Source organism: Periophthalmus magnuspinnatus, chromosome 13 (genome assembly GCF_009829125.3).
Source record: "Periophthalmus magnuspinnatus isolate fPerMag1 chromosome 13, fPerMag1.2.pri, whole genome shotgun sequence".
Taxonomy (NCBI): domain Eukaryota; kingdom Metazoa; phylum Chordata; class Actinopteri; order Gobiiformes; family Gobiidae; genus Periophthalmus; species Periophthalmus magnuspinnatus.
Genome location: NC_047138.1, coordinates 14853782 through 14875499, shown reverse-complemented (window position 1 = coordinate 14875499; position 21718 = coordinate 14853782). Strand labels below are relative to the sequence as shown.

At 37.7% G+C, this 21718-nt stretch overlaps 1 protein-coding gene across 1 annotated transcript in view; it reads right to left on the bottom strand.

Moving 5' to 3' along the window:
* The window catches only part of si (sucrase-isomaltase (alpha-glucosidase)), a 146004-nt gene that overhangs the window by 110337 nt on the left and 13949 nt on the right, over nt 1–21718 (bottom strand). The window contains exons 6-12 of the mRNA XM_033976422.2: nt 21216–21367; nt 18202–18373; nt 15334–15433; nt 10805–10917; nt 10564–10689; nt 4669–4800; nt 1665–1784 (exon numbers count right to left, since the gene is read on the bottom strand). Of these exons, the coding sequence (XP_033832313.1) occupies nt 1665–1784; nt 4669–4800; nt 10564–10689; nt 10805–10917; nt 15334–15433; nt 18202–18373; nt 21216–21367 (915 nt within the window). The remainder of the gene's footprint in view (nt 1–1664; nt 1785–4668; nt 4801–10563; nt 10690–10804; nt 10918–15333; nt 15434–18201; nt 18374–21215; nt 21368–21718) is intronic.

Sequence of the window (21718 nt, the reverse complement as noted above, 5' to 3'; positions counted from 1 at the left end):
AAAAAAGCAGGGGAGTGGATGACTTTTCCACCTCGCATCAACCCTCGCTGCGGGGAAGAGACCTAAGAAATATGGGAGTTAGAGAGGATCAAAATAGCATACATGGGATTGGAAAAGTTTCTATTAAGGGCTGTTACGGTGTGGAAAAGCAAATATACAGGCGGAAATGGAATGGGCTATGTAATGTGTGAGGATATGGAATCGGAAGATGGCATGTTTTATTATTACATAACACAAAGTAATATTTATATAGTCCACGCATTGTTCGACTCCAGTGGTTTCCAATCTGTTTTCGGCTCGCGTACCGCCTAAGCTTTGACTCACACTGCGCCTACCCCCTAACTTGGGTGCTAGGCAAATAAATCCATTAACTATAGTAGTATAAAGTCAACTGTTACAATTACATTTTCTTGTTTAATAGTATTGATGTCCAAAATCCTCTTTAATATTCTTCAGGATGTAGAAATGCATTTTAGGAGAACATTTTTTATTCAAATACTACTACTAATACTACAATTTTATATTCTTTTAAAATCTGAAACAAGAATTGGCCTTGCAACTTTCTTGTTGAGAGGTTTAAGTTCAAACCATTAAGCCACCCTACAGCATAATACAGCCACTATGGGTTTTAAGCAGGGTATACTGTCAAGACAACGTTCCATCTGTAAGGGATGCACTATGTCACTTTTTTGGTGATGGATTGGCTACCACCTGCTTGTCCGTATGGGGATGATTTACTTGAAATGTTCCACTCAATGACATTAAAGTTAGCTATCTTCCATTTCGGCTGCAAGTTTTTATAGCTAAAAACAAACTTGAAAAAACAACAAACAACAACGTTTTCTTAACCGGGCATGCCTCTCCACCGATCTGACCTGTTACTGATGGTGCCACCTGCTTGTCTCCATGAAGATAGATACATTTAATGCCACACTGTTTAACATTTCAAGTAAACCCACACTCACAGCAGGTGAAGGACCCTCCACCTGAAAAGTTAGTGTAGTATCTTTACATTATACTTAGCTCTGTAATTACACTGCTTTAGATGAGGACATGAAAATAGTATCGAGAAATAGATTTGGAGCCGAGTATCATAGCAACCAAAGAGCCAATCCGAAGTCAGGCTGTCGATAACGCCTTGTCCCACCCGCACCGCTAGTTTAGCCGGGAGCATGCACTTAGCGACAATATCAATGAAACCTGTTTCTAACGCTAGCGGGAGCAACCTCGGAGAAAGAATGCAGCTGATGCGTCTGTTATTAATGTTAATATATTGATTTATGGACACAATAGCAAAATAAAAACACCAGGATAATGTAGCGCGGGTTAACACGAACATTTTAAGACCGAAATGACGAGTCTGATAGCAGCAGTTACAAAGAGTTGACAGTTTTTCAATAGAAAGTGAATTGGAGCTACAGTCGATGCAGTCTTTGAATTGTACAGACAATGAACATACTACTTCTTGAACCATACTGCATATAAATAGTGTTGAATATATTTCTATAATTATGTAATGACAATAACTTCGTCAGGCTGGCAGTGAAAAAGTAAAGTGGGTACACAGTTGGACTACAAAACCCTCTTGGCGTCATATCTATCAAATCATGTACGGATATTTTGCCAAGTCGTAAGTGTGAAGTAAACTAACAAATGCACCTTACCTCTCCCAAAAGAGGAGTTTTCCCATCGGCCTCGAAAACCCAGGCGTTCTTGGCTGTTCCGCGGTCGTACGAATCATATGATGTGTTTCCAACTCTCTTACTGGTGGCTATGGCAGGGTCCTTAAATGAAAAGATGACATTCACAGAGATGAACAGATGGCAATGCAAAACAAATAAATACAGCTTTGAATGCAAAATAAGAAGGAGCAAGTGACTCAGCAAAGGTGGAGCGCTGGGAGCTGAAAGGATTGCGAGGATTACGAATGAATGCATCAAATACATCAGAGGGACTGTTTTTTTTAATGTCTTGGGAAAATAGGTCTTGACAAATGGAATTGAACTTAATAATGAGAAAGAATGAAATAATTTGTTCTTTAGCTACAGTATATGACAATTTGCATTTACAGAGCTAAACAGTGAGCTGGGATGTTGTCTTGTTCTGTAAATAAAATACCAATTCATATTTTTTTAGAAAGACCTTTTGAAACATACATTTTTTAAGGTTTAAAGGCACGACAAAAGATGTGATTAAAGCTGTAGTAGCCAACTTTTTTTCTATTAAAGGTACAGTACGTAACTTACTGGAGATGGCACGTCACCTGCATGATTCCATGGAAATAGAAAGTTAAAGCCATACTTCAGAACATTCTACATGCTGCTTTACATTGTATGCCACAGTGGAAGATTACGGCCAAAAGAACAACACCTCCATGGAAACAACCAGACAAAGTAAGGGTCCGGCTTGTGGAGATGCGAGCCCACTCAGAGTAAGGACGCTTGTTTTTCAGTGCAATAAACACAATCAAAATTAATGAAAAAAATATATGTTTGAGTCTATTTTTGGGATGAAAAGTTACATAGTGTGGCTTTAAATTAATAGTTTTGTTTGTTGTTATTTTCTCCAAGAAGGAGTTTTGTAAAATCGGCCTGCTACACGCTGTCTCTAATTAGACAAATATATATCTAAGGCAAATTTGTAAGAAAGAGCTATGTGAGTTGCTATATGACACTTTTCTGTCTGAAAAGGTAAAAAAAAAAAAATCATACATGTGAATACTAGTGATGTGAAAAAAGGTTTGTGCGTGCTTTGATATATTTACATTCTCCAAAAGATTTAAACACCTACTTCATTATTTCACGGTTTGAAAATCAGGTACCCCAGATTTAATTAAAAAGAAGAAGAATTTGCTGACAATTTAAAAAAAAAAAAAAAAAAACTGCAAAATGGACAACCACCATCAAACTTTCAAACAAACTCCTAATACTTACTCACTTACTTACTTTTCTAGCCTGGTATATGAGACTTGTGTAGCCAGAAGTGTCCAGCCACTGTTGAGCTCCACTGATTAGAACGAATACCCCTTTCTAATCAGACTTAAATACAGCTTTAAATGCCCCTTTTTCTCTTAACTTTTGCCAAGTTATAGGGCTAACTTAGAGACCATACATTGTGAACTTGAGAGCCATCCAAAGACTCACCATTTGGTCTGTTTTAATAAAGTGTAATTACTAACAACATTCCTCATAAATGCTAAGTGGGACAACATCTGTTCAACAAATGTGTTTATGTGTCACTGTTATTGACACATAAACTTTATATGGCTGTGTAAAATATATAAAAGCCATGGATGAATGGGCATATGAATGGCCAAGTTTACATGCCCACAAAATATGATTATCAACAGATTTCTGGACTTGTATGACTATTAAAATGACATGCAAACCGCAAAATCTGATTTGAGTAATGTGAAAGACCATGATCAGGGAGAATTCAGATTATGCTAAACAGATTTTGCTGTTCACATGGTATATTTATAATCGGACAACTCCAGAAATCTGATAATAGGGCTGCGCAGTATATGCTAACGGTGTGATTCTTTAAGTCCATGGCAATTCAATTTTGTTTACTTGGGTAATCGATTCTTCATTCTAAAAGGATTTTCTATTCTTAAACAAATCTAAATTCATTTTTGAAGCTACTTTTCATTCAAAAACAAAGAACATTTATTTCACACATTTTAAGTTCCCTGTTGTAACTATCCTTTATGTAAACTGCACATCCATTCAAAATTGAATTGTTCTTAATCTTAAAAATCTGATTATATGTATTTGTATTTATTATTTTATTAGTTCATAATTCAATAGAAATAACAGATCTACTCAATCATTATCTAGGCCCAGTGAATTCATACTGCAGTGATTAAACTTTTATGCATAGGCCTAGTAATTATAACTATTTTCTTATAGCTAATGTACGATGAATGAGGCTTTTGCCCTTTAACTCTGACAAGTTGTGGCTGCAGTTAGAGTATTTGCTTTCCTCCGCTGCTAACAATAACACTGATATCCCATTCATCTCTCTTCTGTCTCGGCACTGTCTCATGTAAGTCTTGTCCTCTGTGTGTGTGCTGTGTGTATGTGTGCGTCCGTGTACAGTACTCGGAGACAGCCCCCCTCTTGCTTGCTCCGGAGCGGTGGAGAGAGCCCAGAGGCAAACAATGATTTAAACACACTACAACAACTGTTTTTAATGAAGTTATGGCACAACACGTGTTTTTAAACGGATTTAATACAACGCGCAGGCTATTCCCAGTTTATTGACGAAGGGTAACGCTGTAAACTCCGATGCCAGGCGAATTTTAACAGGGCATTTTACCATGGAGGAAACACTGTTATTGACGTAATTTTAAATCATTTTTGAGAGGCTTAGAATTAAGGTGAAGAATTGTGATCCTTTTGAGTAAATGCAATTATCAAATCCTAAAAGCTACATTTATTAAGATAATAACATGTGCTAATATTTGTATGGACAAAATCTTGTTGTAGCTGCAGTTTAGAGCTCTACAAACATGTTCTGAAATGCATGGGATTCTCGTATTAGTTCATATTTCGGGCTTCTCTCAAATGCTAATGGTTCTGTTTATAAGGTGCACTCTTAAATCACAAATCTACTCAAAATCTAAAATCTTGCAGCTCTGATCTGATAATAATATAATTTCCGTACCAGGATGAGAATGTACCGCTGTCCTTTGTCGTGGAGGTAGTCGTAGAACTGGGGCAGCTCAGCAAACTTTACTTTGTCATAGGTAAAGTCCTTCTTGTCCTCCATGTAGTCGATGTCAGTGTACTGGATGTCCTGCACAATACACAGACAGTAGTTATGAATATGAAATGACATAGCTCACTTCACCACTTTAAATCAGACAGATTGGATGTTATTAGATATTCAGAGTCTAATGGGGAATTTGAATTGGCCGGCATGAACCACTTATATGTAAGAAAAATCACATTTGCATCAAGCAGAGCTTTATGAAATTCAGAGCGAGAAGGGTTCATTCTTGCAGTGGTAAAGGAGGATGTGGGAGATAGTAGCTTAAAGTAAAAAATATTTTTTTAGAACAGTGAAACACAATTGTGTTGATATCAATGACTATGTTCACATGCACTCCAAAATCTGATTATAATCTGATTTTTGGACATTTAAGATAATTTAAATGACATGTATACTGTGAAATCTGATGTGGGTATTCAGAGGAACCATGATCAGAAAGAAAGCAACTGATGTTGCTGTTTACATGTCATTTGAATAATCTTATAAATCCAAAAATGGGATAATAATCAGATTTCGAGTGTGCATGTAACCACATCTCCTGTCATTGAAATACAGTAACTATGATTATTCCTAATACTGTATACTATCATACATCAAATCACCAAATATAAATGAACATTACAAACCGAAACAACTTTTGGTCAAGTATGTATCTTCCTACTTCTATCCAAAAGTTCAGCGTTAACAGGGAAAAGTTCAAATCTTTGCTTAAACTATATATTTTCTTCTATGGCTATTACACCTTGTGTTTTTCAGCCTGTTTGTACAGCCCATTACCATTGCTAATGCTAATACACACACACTGCCTTAAGCATCTGCGCTGATGAAAAGCCAAAAGTTTTTAATTGCTAGTTCGTCTTGTTGACCTGCCTTTGCCGGACTCATCTGAACCCGAGCAGCATTCAAACAACCGCATTAATATCCCGCTAAACATTGGGAGGACAATGGATAGGTTACCGCTGGGGTTGCCAAAAGTATCAAAAATGAAATACTTATCAATACTAAAACTATTATCGAAACTAGATACTCATTTGAGCAAGTATCGATACTGAAAAGGGCATGTCAGCTGGACAGAAATGAAGAACAGCAGGGCAACAGTAGCTCAGTAGCAGTGGTAGAGTGTTTATCCACTGATCCGAAGGTTGCCGGTTTGAATCCCGCTCTGGACATAAACATCATTGGTTGAGTGATCAGATCCACTGACCTGCAGGTTGTCGGTGCAATTCCAGCTCCCACAAATGAATACTGTTGTTGTGTCCTTGGGCAAGACACTAAACCGACCTGTGTGTGGTATAGTGACCAATATGTGGGTAAATTGACATAAAATGTTTTGAGTGCCTTGAAAGTGAAAAGTGCTGTACAAAAATATCACCATTTACCATGAACTTTTCCTGAAAAGATTTAGAATGATTTTGAGCTGTATCAGAACAAATATAAGAGCACATAGACTGGAAACTACCTGGACGACTAAAGGATTACACAGATATAAGACCACATGGTAATATAAAAGACAGTACTTTTATTTAATGTTGAAAATCACAGTCTAAATGAAGCATTGTGGTATCGGAATCAGTATTAAGTATAGAGTCTATTTCTTGGTATTGAAAATTTGTTGGAATTTTAGTATCATGACAACACTAGTTACCACACATTTTCGATCTGATTTTGGTCTTTTTCTGGCCATGCAGTTGTGTCGGTGCATTCTGCCAGAGCCTCCTTCATATGGATGGACCAGATGGTTGTGAGGGCTGTGCCAGATCTTGGCTGTAATGGTAATCAGCTCCAGACGTATTAGAGAGAATGTGATAATGCCCTCTGTGGTCTATCTAATGGTTATCAAATATGTCCCTGAGTACAGCGCGAGAGAGGCAGCTGCATGCTAATGTCTTTGGGTACGAGACACAGATTTCAGATTAGCTCAGTGAAATATTTAGATTGGGGAGCGTTTTAATACTTCAGGAACTAACATGGGGCATGGTTCACGAAGTAAACAGGAAGAGAATGGAGCTGGAAAAACTTAATGAAATGTGATATTACGCAATATCAGTTTTTCAGTTCAGGTAAGTTCTGGAAGATTTCATAACTAACAAATTACTCCAGTAAGTATAGAGTTTTTTTTTTTTTACATATATTTACTGTACATGTAATAACATTAATGAAGATCTGAGATTTGATTTCTTGCATAGTGGGATAAAACACAGGTGGTTCCCAATATCAGGTGAAAGTAGAAGTATAAAGTAAGAAAAAAAATGGGTCTCCAAACTTTAGACTTTTTTTTTTTTTTTTGGTTGGCCATCTTAAATTATTATGCCAACTTCACTTTTGGAGCGTTCTACCATGTTATAACATTGTTCCCTCATCAAAAAGAACATGCCTGAGGAGATTGTAGATGTCATCCATGCATGTTTGAGTAATCTAGCGATCTCTCCATCAATACACAAAAGCAAGATACAAAATAATCCGCTACAACTTCACAAACCTGATGCAATAGTTTCATTAGTGGAATGCAAACAGATTGGAATGTGATAGCGCCCTGAAGTGGGAGTAGGAAGCAAAGGGAGGAGGGACATTTTAATAATTTGTTTTTAGCAAATATAGCATTTTCAAAATGATAAAACGTAACATTATGATCTATGTCTTATTTGTTAGCAGTTAATACCCCACAGAAGTGAAATACCCCCTCTTTAATGTTTAGTTAATGGATCAGTTCTTTTCTGTATAATTGTGCAAAGATGCTGTGACAGAAAGTTCAGTTTTTAAGGTTTTAAGAAGAAAATTATTCAAGTTTTCTTCAGATAATGTTACAGTGACTTTTATTCTTCACTTTATAATGTATGTAACAAAAACAGATTGAAGATTACCCAAGAGAATTATTTATAATTGGTTCCTTGGACAAGACAAAACCTTTGCCCTTGATTGGCCTCCTTTATGGCTACATGATTCTGGCTTTATGGCATCAAATGAAAGTCCGACTGAAACTTTGCACTATAAAAGCGATGCACTGATATCTTTAAATATCTTTGTGTGAAAAGTTAACGCTCCAGGCCCTGCTCCTAAGATAAGCCCAGAGCTCATTTCCACGAAAATGTCAAGCAGAACTGTTATTTATCTGCCGTTACAACTGAAACGGGAGATTTTTTTTTTGTAGCACTCAGAGCAGGATGGCTAACATAATGGAAAGCATTCACTTGATTGGCTCTAACTTGAAAGAAACCAGTGGATTAGGCAAGTGTCACTGCAATATTGAAGGAAAAAAAAAAAAAAAAAAGATTTTTTTTTTATGCAACACAAAATAATAGTAGTTATTCTCATGTGGTCTTTCGCTAGATACCAAAATGCAGTCATTTTTTAAAACTACCAATAAGAGGTCTACTCTTGTGTTTATTTTAAAAATACTTGTTGAAATAAGTATTTAGTTTTGACACAAGTTTTAATACCGTTTAGTATCTGCTAAATAAATCCCAACATATATCTATCTATCTATCTTTCTATCTTTCTATCTTCTATCTTCTATCTATCTATCATCTATCTATCATCTATCTATCTATCATCTATCTATCTATCATCTATCTATCTATCTATCTATCTATCTATCATCTATCTATCATCTATCTATCTATCATCTATCTATCATCTATCTATCATCTATATGAGTGTGTGTATGTGTATATATACTTTGATATGTATTGGCTAAAGCAATCTACAATATGGTAATAAAAAGTAGCAGTAAATACTTCATTCTGACTTTTTTTTTTTTTTTCTTTCAAAACAAAAATTTCAAAAATTTTCTATAGCACAAAGAGCTTTACATCAAGGAATCATTCACCCATTCACACACCAGTGTGCACAGACATTGGGGCCGAGATGGGTTGCTTGCCCGAGAACATGATGACAGCAGTCATCTGTGGTAGTAAACCTGTGGTCAGTGGATCTGACTGGTCAGCCAATGATGTTTAGGTCGAGAACGGGATTCAAACCACCAACCTTCGGATCAGTGGACACTTTACCAACTGAGCTTGTTTATTTAGTACTAATTTTGCTTTGGTTTGGTGTTGGTGGTCTTGTAGTAACTCATACATTTGCATTGAAATAAAAAATAATAATTAATAAGTAAATAAATAATAATAATAATGTTTCTGTGTCAATTAAAGTATACTAAAATATTATAAAATGCTGTATTAAACAGAATATTAAACTCCATTTTGCTCTACCCTAGCTAGAACATATAGCGACATTATTTGACAGAAAGCTGGATTAGCCTGTCCAGGCAAAAGGCCACTCCTATCGCTCTGACTGACTGCCCACCTCCCCCCGCTCAGCCTTCCTATCACGTTCGGGCAGATAGTGTGCTGGTTAAGGCCAGTGCAGTCACAGTAGTGCATGAGTGCTTTAGATTTAACAGAGGGTACATGAGGTGAACCATCGATCGACCCCGTGCCCCCCACACACACCCTATACAGATCCAAGACCCCACAGAGTATATGGGCTGTGATCGCTCAATATGTTTTGGACGGGTGGAAGTGAGCGTGAATTGGCCATGATGACGATATACACTACACAGAGATGAAGAGAAACGAGTCAGATATGTTGGTAGGGGGGTAAAGGACAGGAGGTGGGTAAGGCAAACCTAAGGGGCATTTCGAATGTTGAGACCTGGTTAAAACGCCCATATTACGCTGTTTTCTGATCTATGTTATAATGTTGTTTCCTCATCAAAAACATACCCGGAGTTGTGTTTTGTTTCATTCACACGTTTAACACACAAACCCTGCATATTTAGGCTGAGTTCTTCTCTAAAAAGAAAAATGCTCTGTTCCAACTTGTGATGTCATGTGGTAATACAGGAAGTGCTCCACTGTGTTTTTAAACTCCATACACCTTGACTAGAATAACGGATCATTTTAGCCCTGGATTTGCCGATCTCTACTGAACAAAAGGTAAGAGGTAGCTGTTAACCTGAAAATTCCCGCTTCATGACATTACAAGTTGAAACAGAGCATTTTAAGCTTTGGAAATGTAGACAGACTAATAATGCAGGATTACTCAAACATGTGCGAATGAAACAAAACACAACTCCAGGTATGTTTTTGAGGAGGTAACAGCATTATAACATGGCTTAAACTCACAAGAGTCAATTTTGTGAAACATTGGACAAACATTGAGGGAATCCCATATTTTTCAAAACCTTGAAATGTAAAGAGAACTGGAGGACATTTGGAGTGACATCTTTAACAAAGCCCAGTAAAACAAAGAAATACTTAAACTTATTTGTACATGAAATATGTGACTGTGTACGTGAATGTGTATACTATATTGTGTACTGGGCCAAACCCTGCAACTTGTCAATGCCTGATTGTGCCTGATCTTGGTGGTTAAGCAGGGTTATGCCTGATTAGAACTTGGATGAGAGACGGGACTCTTGTATTGTATTTGTTTTGTCCTATCGTATTTTTGCATGTTTTGTTTGTTTGTTTTTTTGAAGATGGCACTTTATATTGCATTTGTACAACACTTTGGGCAGCTGTGGTTGTTTTTAAATGTACTGTATGAATAGATTTGACTTTACTTGACTTTGGCTTGATATAACTCTAATTGCCATTGACACACTGAGGGGGAATACCTCAGTATGTCAATGGCACCTTACTATTCCGTCTTTGAATGCCATTTCTGGTTCATATAATCACACGTAATAGTTTATTTGTGTATTTTTCTAGTGTTGACCATGCACCTAAGCCTCTTCTGGCAGTGAGTCTAAAAATACAGCGTCACATAAGGGTCAGCTCTTACATATGGAATCTGCACAGCACGGTTCCTCTCCACGGTGGCTTTGACTTCACTCAGGCTGCCATAGTCCCAGCGTGAGAGCTGGAAGCCCAGTGACCAGTAGGCAGGGATGACGGGCCTGCCAATGAGCTGGACAACATAATTACACATGCAGTTAATGCATTTGCACTGACATCAATACCCAAGTGCCTCCATGAGCAAGCCTCAATATTATGTGGTATTTGAGAGATCTGAAGAGGCTTACTTCGAGAAACTCCTGCACCACTTGTTCTGGTGTATCCCCGAAGACAATGTAGAAATCCAGAACTCCTCCGATGGTCCTGTAGGTTACTGCAGGGGCGGGCTGCAAGGTCACCTCTGCAAGAAAGCAAAGGACAATAGAGGTTTAATAGAGAGCAAATGTTATTTATGGGGTATTTGAATACATCATGTTGACAAGAGAAGGAGGATCTAAGGACAGAGAACGCCCCAAGTCAAGCATGATTTATGAATTTGTTTGTGTGTGTCATTGTTAGGCCAAATCAACCATTTCTATGCTGTAGTAATAACGGGCTATACAAGAATTATTTTATTTAAATCCACATCATAGACCATATGTATTGTATTGTATTCTTTCAGTCTATGGTCCACATACACTAAAATGTATCTCTTTTGTGAACTGATCTGTGAGTAGCTCAGTTTGTAGAGCTTTTGTTCACTGATCTGAAGGTTGGCGGTTCATATCCCACTCTCCACATAAATGTAGTGGAGAGGTTGGATCACAGATAAACGCTGTCGTGGTGTTCTTGGGCAAAACACTTTTTTTATTTTTTTATTTAACAAACTTAACCTCTCTCAAATCAAATGTAGCTTTCACTGTTAAGAAATCTAATGCTGGCTTATTCTTAGTTAAAGGAACAGCGGATATGATGTCTCATTTATGTTATAGTTTGGGGTTTTGGACAATTATCCAATAAGAATGCAGAATAAGCCTCACAAGAATCTGTCATTTGGGTTGAAATCCAGTTGGTTTAAACCCAAAAGGACTCTTTCTGATCTGAATCATGACTACCTAAACCCAAGCCTCTGAGTGACTGAATTATGGAGGTTTTAAGCATTCACGAGGCCTTTCAATACACTGAGATGGAAAAAAACAAAAAAATTATCTTGTATACAATCACCTGAAGGACTATTAGGAACACCATACTAATAAGGTGTTTGACCCCCTTTCGCCTTCAGAACTTCCTTAATTCTACGTGGCATTGATTCAACAAGGTGCTGAAAGCATTCTTTAGAAATGTTGGCCCATATTGATAGGAGCATCTTGCAGTTGATGGAGATTTGTGGAATGCACATCCAGGGCACGAAGCTCCCGTTCCACCACATCCCAAAGATGCTCTATCGGGTTGAGATCTGGTAACTGTGGGGGCGATTGTAGTACAGTGAACTCATTGTCATGTTCAAGAAACCAATTTGAAATGATTCGAGCTTTATGACATGGCGCATTATCCTGCTGGAAGTAGCCATCGGAGGATGGGTACATGGTGGTCATGAAGGGATGGACATGGTCAGAAACAATGTTCAGGTAGCCCGTGGCATTTAAACGATGCCCAATTGGCACTAAGGGACCTAAAGTGTGCCAAGAAAACATCCCCCACACCATTACACCACCACCACCAGCCTGCACAGTGGTAACAAGGCATGATGGATCCATGTTCTCATTCTGTTTACGCCAAATTCTGACTCTACCATTTGAATGTCTCAACAGAAATCGAGACTCATCAGACCAGGCAACATTTTTCCAGTCTTCAACTGTCCAATTTTGGTGAGCTCGTACAAATTGTAGCCTCTTTTTTCCTATTTGTAGTGGAGATGAGTGGTACCCGGTGGGGTCTTCTGCTGTTGTAACCCATCCGCCTCAAGGTTGTGCGTGTTGTGGCTTCACAAATGCTATGCTGCATTCCTCGGTTGTAACAAGTGGTTATTTCAGACAACTTTGCTCTTCTATCAGCTTGAATCACTCGGCCCATTCTCCTCTGACCTCTAGCATCAACAAGGCATTTTCGTCCACAGGACTGCCGCATACTGAATGTTTTTCCCTTTTCACACTATTCTTTGTAAACCCTAGAAATGGTTGTGCGTGAAAATCCCAGTAACTGAGCAGATTGTGAAATACTCAGACCGGCTGGCACCAACAACCATGCCACGCTCAAAATTGCTTAAATCACCTTTCTTTCCCATTCTGACATCCAGTTTGGAGTTCAGGAGATGGTATTGACCAGGACCACACCCCTAAATGCATTGAAGCAATTGCCATGTGATTGGTTGATTAGATAATTGCATTAAGGAGAAATTGAACAGGTGTTCCTAATAATCCTTTAGGTGAGTGTATGTCCTCTATTTGCAGGATTAGGCGCTTGCAACCCAGGTTCAGTTTTGATTGTAGCAGGCCTCATACAGTTCCTTTAATATGAGTAAAACTCTACGCTATAGAGTTTTTTAACTTTGTATTGTCAGTATTGCTATGTCTATGTACAATTTTTCTGCCAACATTTTGAGTTACCAAACCAGATGCAAAGCAAAACCAAACATCAAATAAAAACAATTGAAAACCCACGCACTTTTGTAAAACTGAAACATCTCAAACTAAAAGTGTGTTCTAAGCACTTGTGGGCAGGACAATATGCGCGGTAAGTTGATAAAATAAAGTGTAAATGTGCTTTGTAAGACGCCCGTCCTCATGTGAAAGCAGCGTGTCAGCACACATTCCCAGCGCTCTCACTCATCCTCCGCTGGGTAAAACAGCCATGCAATATTCCCTTTGATTTGTCAGCACAGTTTTGATTGAGGCAAAAGTAGATCAATTTATGCCTCAGAGATGGAGTCTATCTAATGTTCTGTGTGTCCTTGAACCTTTGTAAAACATTAAAGGCTTATATTATGCTAAACTTGCTGAACTTTAGCTTTTGAACATGTTTTAACCATGTTCCTGCAATAAAAAAATCAAACCTGGAGTTAGGTTTTGATTGTGTTACATGTTTGAGTAATCCTTGCATATTCAGATCTGTTCATGAGGAGCGTGTTTGCCCACTGATCCATGGTTCGAATAATTTATTCAGCGGTCAGATCCGCTTACCCACAGGTTGGCGGTGTGAAGTCCAGGTCCCACAGATGAATCCTGCTGTTGTGCCCTTGGACAAGACACTTAACCCACCTCGCCCTCAGTGTCTGTGTACACTGGTGTATGAATGTGTGTGTGAATGGGCGAGTAGTTCCTTGATGTAAAGTGAAAGTGGAAAAGCACTATATAAAAATGTGACAGTTTCATTCTTAAAGGTGGTCTATATAACTCTTCTGGTGCAGGGTGCGCTATTTGCTTGACTTGTGTTGCCTAGAATGTTCCACGGTATGGCATTAAATGTATCTCAATGCAGACAAGTAGTTGTCGTCACCAGGCCAAGTTACAGGTTAGACACGTAGAGAGGCGAGTCAGATCAGATAATAAATCCTTTTTTTTTTTTTTCATTTTTTCGAGGTACTTTGGATCAATAAAAAGATACATGCTTTACACCATACTTTGGAACATTCAAATGAAAGCATGAACATCTTAGTGGAGAACCCCCCCACAATCACCACAAATGTTACACAGTGTACTGTACCTTTAAGAAAAATGTAAACATCTATTTTTATGTTTTATATGGTGTAAGATAAAAGAATAGTAGGTGACATATTATAGTTACTGCTGCTAACAAGTTAACTAACCCTAAACTAAACTATTTTCCTAAGCTTAACCATAACCCTGTTCCAAACCCTGTTAAGCAAACCAAACTTTAATCACAACCAAATTCCTAAACTCCATCACTTTAAATGACCAATCACAGCAGATCGTCCTTACGGAGCTTCCTAAGCATTAACCTTTCCACATCATCAAGTTATAAACCATGGCTGTGTCCGATTGTCCCCTCTAGTCCCTAACCCCTCATTCACTGCAGCCGCACACTCTTTAGCAGACTCTACAGTGCCTCATTCACAGACAGGTTCAGACACGCAGCTCACTACATTCAAGTCACATGATTCTGGCGTGGGTGAAAAAAAGTCTAAAGGATAAAACTTGATTTCAGTCAGATTCAATGGTGCATAAGTATTTATGGCCTAATAATAACCATACACGTTTTTGTCAAGTTGGATCTCATCTCACGTAAACTGACTGGATTCATCAGCTTTTTGTTTGAGATTTGGAAATTTTAACAGCTCAAGCTAAGGTAAGCAGCTATTGAGCTTTACACAGAAACAGTTTATTTAAAAGTGTTCAAGAATCAACAGTGCAATAAAACAGCACTTCTACCTGCTTTCATTCTGTCGTGTTGTGTCCAGTTAAAGACCAGTCTCTGTCTGCAGTTGATTTTCCAACTCCTGCAATGCATTGTGGTCTATATTGACCAGTCTAGTGGCCACCGCTGGACACTACTTTTCAAATTTTGAGAGCACTACTTTTTCACCAACTAAACATTCAGAGGCTACTAATCTACTACTAAAAATGTCATAAAAATTGTTAGTTAAATAGGGAATAGAGTGGACACAGCCAATGAAATACTCAGGCTAAGGATACAAAAAGCACTTGGAATGTGAAGCGATATTATTAGTTATTCTATCTATTTGCAAGTGCAGTGCATGTATACATATGTTACTGTAAGAATAACAAATCCAATCTTTGAAGTAGTTATGCTAGCTACGAGACAGGCGTTCGTGCTCTAAAAGCCGGTATTTCGTCATGCTTGCTTGTGTTCTACTCACCCATGGCATTGCTGTTTAAGAGGAAGACCCCGAATGACTTCCCGCTCTCATCTTCCAGACAGAGGAAGAAGGGATAGTGTCCGTAGAGGTTGTGTGTTCCCTGCAGCAGAGAGGAGAGCGTCAGAGGGATAGAGGGATGAAGCGATGAAAGGATGAGAGGATGAAAGGATGAGGGAGAGGTGTTAGTCACAGGAGAGACTGGTAAAATAGTGGGCAGATTTTTTTATTTTTATTATCGGTAACAAAAAAACAAAAAAAAAGAAACATTGCTAGTTATGTGAGCAACACTATATTCCAGTCTATTTAGATTTAATAATTGTCTACATAATATAAATAATCCTTTTATATTAAAGGTCACAGTGTAACTTTTCTGGTGGGACTGCTACCTGCTTGTTTCCATGGAGATGTTATTGCTTTGGTGGCAGTGTTCCCCAGTCAAACCTGTCTATCTTCACTGAGAAAAGCTGGCGACACTATAAGCCAAGTTACAGGTAAACTCTGTTGAGAAGCGATCCTCCACACAACACCATCTCCATGGAGACAAGCAGGTGGTGGACCCCCCTGTCCAGAAAGGTTACATAGTTCATCTATAAAACCTCAATTATTATATCTAATGATTATATCAAATATGCAGTATTCGTATTTAAGTATTTAATAACAAATATATTTTACTCTCAAATTTTGCTTTTCCCCCTGTCCACAACTTGTAAAATTTGTTAAAAAATGTAGTTGGGATTTGTGTGACAGATTGAATTGGCACAACACCAATCATATGCCTGTTTCCTAGTGCTCCCAACATGTCAGCCAGACACAACCAGACCCAATGGCTGTTAATTGGTCCAATGTGTCCCCATAATTGTTAAGTCTCTTGAGTTAAAAATTATAATTTGGCAACAAAAATTTTCATTTCTCAACCTGAATTCAAATTAGTTAATTTGAGAGAATAATATGAATTCATACTTAGTGGGTATAATTCATTTAGACATTTTCAATTATGTTACCGTGACCTAAGCAGTCTTGGGAATAACGGAGTTAAATTATAACGGCGTTACTAACTGCGTTACTTTTTCACTAACGGAGTAATATAACTACTTTTCCCAGCGTTCCAACGCCGTTACCGTTACTGATAATAAAATGTGGCGAGTTACTTTTAATTAAGTTCACTCTGCTCTTCATCAGAGTCTCTCAGCCGAGGAGCTGCAACGCTGTTGTGTTTCTTTGGTGAAAGAGGAAGCTGGGGTGAGATAAAAGGCTTGTTTGAGATGCGCAGATACGACACCGTCGATCAGTGCACGGTGCATGCCGGTTAGTTTTGTGTCCAAGATGCCACGACTTGCTCTAACGTAACCTGTGCGCCGGTAACGGAAGGTTTTTGAGCAAGACGAGCGCTGCAGCTCTCCACCGACTGCGGCCGCCTGCATGGACTACAAACACGTACGTAATGCATGATGGGAAATGTCCCGTCCACAGGTGCATTGACAGCTGATTGGGTCCGAGTTGTGTTTTGATCAGAAACGTGACTGTGTTCTCTCCAAAGAGGAACAGGCTCAGATCAGAGGTTTGAAAGACTTCTGCTTCTAAGATACAAATGCTGCTCCAATCGTTAGGATGGATAGATAAATAAATAGATAAATAAAGGAATAGATAAGTGTTAGAGGGATTGTGTGAATCTTTTAATGAATGTACAAGAGTTGGATAAAGTTCAGTTTATGTTGAAATAAGAGTGATTAATATTTGAATACTGGACAGAGAATTACAGTGTGTGGCCAGAGAAGCTTAAAGGTTTTGTATTATTTTATTACAGATTTACATTTGAATGCCTTAGTTTTGCAATACATTGCAAAGATTTTTTTCAGTATTATACTGAAAGCACTTTATTGTTGTTATTATTTATTTTAATGAAGAAAGTACTTGAAGTTCAGTTGTCTGAAATTGTGTGACATGTTGATTTATTTGCACTGCAAATGACATTATATATATATATATATATATATATATATATATATATATATATATATATAATTTTTTTTATTATAATTTTTTTTTTTTTTTATACATTCTATAATTTACTTGTAAACAAATGTTACTTGTAACTATAACTAATTACATTTTTGAAGTAAGATGCCCAACACTGGACCTAAGTAAAGTATTAGTTGAATGGCAAAAAGATGGAAATGAATGAGGCCAAACTCATTATCTGGACTTGTGAAGAATATAACAAAACACATAGGTAGCAGTTTGAGAAGACTCCAAGGTTCTCTGCAGTAAATGTAAAAACTAAGTCTTATTATTAAAGCTGCAATATGTAACTTTTCATGTGGAGAGCCTGCCAAATGCTTAGCTCTGTGGAGTTGTTGCTTTGAAAAAAAAAAAAAAATTCAAAAGTATGTGTGTATATATCTCCATGGAAACAGGGTTACGCCACAAGCTCAAGTTACTGGTCCACTTATGTTTTTGAAGGTTTGAAGGTTTTTTTTTAGCAATAAAACACCTGTCATTTAATAAAAGAAACATGTTTAATGCCATGTTTCAGGCAATGTTATGCCCTCCACTAGAAAAGTTACATAGGCATGGACAGTCAACATGTGTCTTTACCAGGCAATACTTTTTGTGAATGGGCTACTATAAAACTACTATGCAACATCTGATATGGTCGTGTCATGGTATACATTATCTGGTATATACATGCACAAGTCTTTCGCCATTTAAATGAGTCTTGGCAAGTGAATTCACCCCTTAATGCAATTGTAATATGTAGTAGCCTTTTCATGGGTTTCAGGTTAATGATATTCTGTTTTAAAGTGTTTATCACTATGGTAACGGTCCTAATTTTTTCACCATGCTGAAAATGTGCAGCACATATCTCACCCCATTGGGAAAAGCATCTCTGGTGAAAATGGGCCAGGTCCTCCAGTTGGTGTCATGGCGGAAATGCTGGTGTACGTGCTCCCCTAGGCCATAAATATTATGGGATGGCAGCTTGGCCGATATCTGGAGGTACTGATCTGCAAACACCAGTGGGGCCATGCTGGTGTCAAACCTGCAAATATATTCAGAAAAGGGAGAGGTAAACAAGAGGGCAGGCCAGTACTGGGAACGTGAAAGAAAGAGAGAGAGGATTTGGAAAAACTCAAGTGAGATTCGGAGCGGAGGCGAGGCAGAGATGTGTGAAGGAGATGAACTGGAAAAAAAAACATACAAAAATCGCAAGATAGAACGGCCCATCAAACTGTAATAAGCCTTCTGGGTGGGAATGCTCGCAGCTTCAAAACAAGACATACTTGGTTAGTTCTAGACAGCACTTCTATGGAGCCGGGTTGGTTTTTGACCTGCTCACATGATAATTTTATGAGTTTATAAGATTAAAGAGAGACTAGGGTTTATCATTTATACAAAGGGTGTACATTTACCATTTTATATGTCAATAAAGTATGATTTAAAATGATAAGGGCAACAGTTTATAATGGCTGGAGCAATAGCAGTTTTATGGGCTATTCATGGTTTTTATTTCCGTACTAATAATAAAACACTATCATAACAGCAATGGAAAATGTATATTGTGGTATTGTGCAGTTGTAAAAGGCCATTCTATAGATTAAAACGGTTGACCGCAACTTCAAGTAGATTAATGATTTACATAATTACATAGAATTACGAAGAACAGTGTTGTGCAATGCAAGTGGATTTTATGTAACACTGATAATTACACTTTTAAAAGCTCTAATAAAGCAAGAATGTAATTCACAATGAACCAAATACTTTATTAAGAATGAATTAGGCTTAGTACTAATACCTTGAAGCTTTCTACCTTGTTATAATGTTGTTAAATCATCAAAAAAATGCCTGAAGTCATTCATGCATGTTCAAGGAATTTAGCGATCTCTCCTGGGAACTATTCAAATCCTCCTTTACGCAGTACGATTCTGTCCAATGCTCAGCCTACAATCCTATGTCATCCTTACTCCTGCAGGGCCATAAATATACAAACACAGGATATTAAACAATATACTACAACTTCACAAACCTGATGCAATGTACCGTAGTTTCATTAGCAAAGAGAAACTTAATAAACATGTTAATATGTTGTTTTTGACGAATATAGCATTTTCAAAACAATAAAAAGTAACATGGTGAACTAAATATGTTATGTGTTAGCAATTACTACTCCATAAGACCCCCTCTTTAAAGCTAATTACCGGTAAGTCAACGTGGTACCATTGAATACAAAATAATGGAAATTGCATTTTCCATTCTGTAAGATGTGACATAACGGTTGCCACAGTTACTGTAAATAAACGTTTTATCAATTTATTTTATTTATTTAGTTACTCTCACAAGTTATTTCAACCAATTGAAAGCCATAATTCAGCATTGAATATTATTGGTACCGTAATAGTAGTAGCAATAATATAATTTGAAGCTGTATTATTAGTAGTAGTAGTACCAGTAGTATTAGAAGGGACAAAAGCAACCATTCACCGGCACATGTATTTGTACTGTGTAGGGGTAGGCAAAAACACAGGGAAGACTTATCGTTGACTATCTCGCCTGTCTGCTGCAATACCTTCATACAGTTTATCAGAGCAGTGGTAACAAAAAAATATGTTGTGTGTCCATTTCAATACACGCACCCTGTAAATAGCTGATTGAAGATAAAGCTCGTTCTTGCAGTTCTGACTGTATAGATCGATCTTAATCTCTCCAGATGCACAAACACATATGTAGAAGGCTGCATTATGAAACCACCGAACAGCTATTTCAGTTCAACTTGATGGATGTAGTGACAGAAACATGTTTTATATACGTCATATCTTTCTATTTGTATGAGAGCATGTACTACACAAATCAGTGTACCATTTAGCGCTTGTTATAGCTATATATATATATAGGCACGGGTCATGTTTGTTTACCTTTACCGTGAGTCATTATATCTATACTATTACAGGGCTTCATTGTCCCATGGCTTGTTTATTTATTGCTATGCTATCTAGTTAATATTTATTGCAGTACATGGTGATTTTTTTTTTAAACATTGCTATTTCACCTAACATGTGGCTTTCAAATTCTAGAAAGTGGTAAACACCCACAGAACGGGAGGGCAAGATATAGTTTTGCTTAATGATTACAAAAAAATATGCTAAAGTGATGTCCAAAACATGTTAAACCTGATCATTTATTTTTAAGGAATAGTATGTAAATTCTGAATGTAAATTTCACAGACATAACCTATCTGTGTCCCCAAATGTGAGGGGCATGTTCAAACCATATATAGCATTTACTGATAACAATTCTAAAGCTGATTTATTCTTAGTTACAAAAACACTGGACATGATAGCCAAGTTGTTTATTTTATAATTTTGTGCTTTGGTTCTTCATACAATTATCCAATCAGAGAGCAGAATGAGCCTGCTTTGGGTTACCAGTTTCAATGCTGAAATCCAGTTAGTTTAAAGTAAACCTAAAAGGACTCTCTGATCTGAATCCTCACTGCCAGACCCCCAGCACCTGCAGTGAACCATTAGGCTCTCAGCTTTCACATAAGACATGGCCATATACTAAGAATGAGAAAAACGTATGTCTTCTATGTGCACGTTAAGGCACAGGCAACCCAGGATCGATTTGACAATTGTAGTTCCTTTTTTTTTTAAACCAGTCAGAATGCAGGCTACATACAGTCCCTTTAAGTAACTTGCCCCCCATGATCTCCTCTAAATATTAATAAGACTATTTAACACCATCTAAAACCCAGTAATCGTGTTTAAACATAGGGCAAACTCCAACATTGTCTTATCTACGTCTATTGTCTCATTCATCTTCACACTAATTCTCCATTGCGTTTAGCCCGAGCATACAGGCTGCGTGTGGACGTGGCTTATACTCACAGGACTTTCATATTCTCCTTTCTGCGCACAGTGATGCCGAAGGGGCTGTGTGTGATCTCCATGGTGTCGCTGATGGGGCTGGATGGCTGAGCATTGAGCCCAGCGATGTGCTCATGGGGGACCTCGAACCGCTTATTCTGTGCGTCGGAGATCTGAGGAGAAGAAAGAGCGTTCAGCACTGTGGAGCCAGAGCTGCATATGTACCAGAGTTTGTATTCTGAACTCAATGGCAATTTTTTGTCCACTTATTGGTCCCAAGAACTGCGGTGAAGTGGGATTTTGATGTTGTAATGAATGTAGCTATAAATGTGTTTTGTTTCAGAATACATAAAAAGGAGAATACGGCTGCAACTAACAATCATTTTAGTAGGCGACTAGCCAGTGATTAATTATTTGATCATTTGACAAGTTAAACAATTATTTCTATTGTAATTTGAGACTTTTTTAATACTTCATCAAAAAAAAAAAAAAAAGGTGGAAATAGGCCTGGGAGATATTAATTA